Source organism: Anarrhichthys ocellatus, unplaced genomic scaffold (assembly GCF_004355925.1).
Source record: "Anarrhichthys ocellatus isolate YVR2014 unplaced genomic scaffold, GSC_Weel_1.0 scaffold41, whole genome shotgun sequence".
Lineage (NCBI taxonomy): Eukaryota > Metazoa > Chordata > Actinopteri > Perciformes > Anarhichadidae > Anarrhichthys > Anarrhichthys ocellatus.
This window is the reverse complement of record NW_022280071.1, coordinates 3,026,473-3,030,107: the sequence shown is the minus strand read 5'-3', so window position 1 is coordinate 3,030,107 and position 3,635 is coordinate 3,026,473. Positions and strand designations below refer to the sequence as shown.

General features: G+C 40.2%; 1 protein-coding gene across 1 annotated transcript in view; it reads right to left on the bottom strand.

Moving 5' to 3' along the window:
• cmip (c-Maf inducing protein) overlaps positions 1 to 3,635 on the bottom strand; it is a 42,249-nt gene that overhangs the window by 12,630 nt on the left and 25,984 nt on the right. Inside the window, exons 3-5 of the mRNA XM_031868119.1 lie at positions 2,469 to 2,519; positions 1,674 to 1,835; positions 293 to 334 (exon numbers count right to left, since the gene is read on the bottom strand). Of these exons, the coding sequence (XP_031723979.1) occupies positions 293 to 334; positions 1,674 to 1,835; positions 2,469 to 2,519 (255 nt within the window). The remainder of the gene's footprint in view (positions 1 to 292; positions 335 to 1,673; positions 1,836 to 2,468; positions 2,520 to 3,635) is intronic.

Sequence of the window (3,635 nt, the reverse complement as noted above, 5' to 3'; positions counted from 1 at the left end):
ACCATGATAGCATCATAATAACGCCATGATACCACCATGATAGCGCCGTGATACCACTATTTTACCGCCATGATACTGCTACCATGATGATACTAGCATGATACCGGCATGATACTGCCATCTTACCGCCCCTATTATACAGCGCAAGCAACAATCAAAAATGTACAAGTGTAACACAAACCAATACATGAAGATATCTGTCCTCAGCTTAAAGATCAAACCAGCAGGACTCAAGCGGGTTCATTATTAACTTCAGGCTGACATTAAATATCAATTTATAGTGGAAACTCACCACAATGATGTTCTCATGATCCTGAGTGCTGAGATTAGAGTTCTGTGGTGAAGACCAAGAGAAAAAACTGGAGTCAAATGTCCGCACAGCAATATAAAAAAGGAGAACTTTATGAGGGCTTATTTTTTTTTAAACATTTGGACCAAGTTTAGGATTAGTGTCATCTTTGTCATCTTTAGGTGTAGTTAGGTTAGGTTGCTGCTTCGTAATGCATGGTCATGTGAACTGACACAGTGCCACGTCAACATAGTACCCAAACACATTGTCTGGAATATTGTGCCTTAGAGGAGATGGCACCACATCAGAGCAAACATAAGGACGAACCACAACATCACAACCAAAGTGTGAGGCTTTACATCATTGTTACATCAATTCACAACTCTTATTGTAAATTTTCCAAGATTGTTTTAATGTATTTCTTTATGCTGCAATACTAACTCTCAAAACTTCAATCTCAGTAATGCAAAGCTTTTTTAGGAAAGGTATCATTTAAATACTTCTTAGCAGTAGAATCTGACATTAGCTCATGGTCACATTGTCATAAAGCAGGCTGTGAACATTCATGGTCCCCAGAGGAGGATTCTTAAAGGACTAGTTTGACATTTTGCCACGACTTGGATAAAACTCCGTCGGATGAAGTTAAAGCTACCTCTGGCAGCAGGTTAGCTTAGCTAATAGCTTAGCAAAAAGACTGAAAACAACTAGCATTGTTCATTTGTGTAAAAACACAATACTGCTGTTCTAAAGTGCGTTTTGGGTCAGACTATTTATTGGCCAGTAGCAGTTTTTACATTTCAGTTTCTTACACAAGTCTAGCGACCCAAAAACACAAATAAACAGGCTTTTGTTACCTTTAAACAAAGTGAAGCTAACTGTTGACTGGCTGTTGCTTCACAGTGTATAATCTAAAACATATGGTCTGTATGTAAAACCTGAATGAACTGGTAACTATATCTGATAAATAACTGTAGTGGAGCCAAACCTATTATGTTTTCCTCTGATTGGAGTGTAAAGCAGCAAGAAACTAAAATTCTCAAGTATATGAAGTCTTAAGTGTTTAAATTGATCAATAAGTAGTTGGAAATAAATAAGCAAATGAATTAATTGTGTTAAATATATAAAGGAACCAATAATTGTGCCCTCACTTAAGACTGTAAAACATCAGCTCTTATTTCTTCATTTCTATTTCCTTATTGTAAGATTAACCGGTTATTTCTGGTTATTGTTATAATTTAAAGAAGTGAAGAAAAGACAATAAGGACTAGGCTTAGATGAGGGCCCAAACTAATATTAGGCATAAAGAGGGAATGGTAAGGTCCTGATAGGTAAAATACTGCATCCATGAATGTGTGTGTGTGCGTGTGCGTGTGTGTGTTTCTACCTCGGCCAGCAGGGTGGAGATGATGTGCAGAGGAGCCTGGTGGATGGACTCGTCCTGCAGAGGTGAGGTCAGAGCCATGTCCACCAGCGCCCTGATCTCCTTCAGTACCACGTCCCAGCGACTCGGGTTGTTGAGGACCTTGCGGTACTTGTAGATCTTTTTCTGCATGAAAAGCACAACACAACAGCCCCCGGTGACTACCGAGAAAAACATCTGGAACATCATCATCCTTTTCTGGAGCTGCTGCCTGCGTTGTTTTGTGACAGAAACATTTGTCGAAAGTGTGAATTTTCTTCTGGTCTTTGGTCTGTTTCATGTGGCGTGGACATTTCTATCTAGAATGGTGGAGTGGAAGCACATCAACAGGACATGCTTCTGAAGAGTCAGAGCTGCGTGGACCGATCATGATACCCGGGCACTGCTGTCTATACAACAGCTTTATATTTGTCCCTGAGAGACAATGTTGAGTGTAAAAAGAATAAAGTAAACCAAAGGAAGTCGGTGTGAGCTCTCTGAACTTCTTCAGGCCTACTTCCTCGTGCAGCTTCATTTAGCTTGGTGAGCTCAGCACGACTCTGGTACCGACAGGCTTAGAGGTCACATCCTCATAAAGAGCTGCAACGTGGAGGGACTGACTGTGAGAAGAGTTCTAAAGCAACACAAACCTACTGTGCTTTTCAACATTATCAATCAGCAATACATTTCAATATGTGTGTATTTCTTAAATAAGGAACAATACAGGATACAATACATGAAACAAATCCATTAATAGTTAAAGACAAACAGTAACCTTACCTTCCACTGCAGGGAGTGAAACCACTGGTCCCTTAAGTAGCTGTTTGCAGCCTGTAGCAACACACACACACACACACACACACACACACACACACAGACATAAAGGATTCGTTACATGTGATCTCAAGTAATAGTAAGCAAACCCACACACAAGGGTTTCATGTCATTTGCTAGCAGCCACTCAGTCGACAGCATCCTTCGGCGTGGATACGGTGTTTTTATCAGTTTGTAATCTAAGAACTGATCCATTCTGAAGATAAATTTACAGTTGCAGACGACTTCAGCAGGGTTTCTGACTCACGAATGCAGAGCCCTCCCTCCAACTACCATTGGTTAGTCAAAAACTAATTTCACTCCTAAACCAGCCCACAGTACCTGCTGTGAGTGTTTAACATTAGTCATGAATAAACTGTACTGCCTGCCAAAGAAAAAATAGATTCAACAGGCAGGTTGGACTTTGACGGGAGACATTCTGAACATTAATGCTGCACTGATCAATATTTTATATTAACAATGGGTCAATGTTCAATGAAAGTGGTTGCACATAGTGATGAATAAATAAAGAATAAGCAGCGAGGAGCCTCCAGCTGGTGAACATAGCTGAACATTTAGCAGCTAGAGAGTTGGTGGAGACCAAAAGAAGAGCTAAAAGCAGAGCGGCTGTTGGACTAAACACCGTTGTTTCACTGCATCTCATGGATGTGAGTGCAAGCGAGCAAAACATAATTCATGAAGCACATTTCATTCCATGTGCTGCACAACATGTGAGCTACCAAGTCCACGTGGATAGGGTAAAGATCAAACGTGAGGCACAGTAAGTTACAGTACAGTAAGTTAGAGTGAGTTACAGTGAGTTACAGTAAGTTAGAGTGAGTTACAGTGAGTTACAGTGAGTTACAGTGAGTTAGAGTGAGTTACAGTAAGTTAGAGTGAGTTACAGTGAGTTACAGTGAGTTACAGTGAGTTAGAGTGAGTTACAGTGAGTTAGAGTGAGTTAGAGTGAGTTACAGTAAGTTACAGTGAGTTAGAGTGAGTTACAGTAAGTTACAGTGAGTTACATTAAGTTAGAGTGAGTTAGAGTAAGTTACAGTAAGTTACAGTAAGTTAGAGTGAGTTACAGTAAGTTAGAGTGAGTTAGAGTGAGTTAGAGTGAGTTACAGTAAGTTA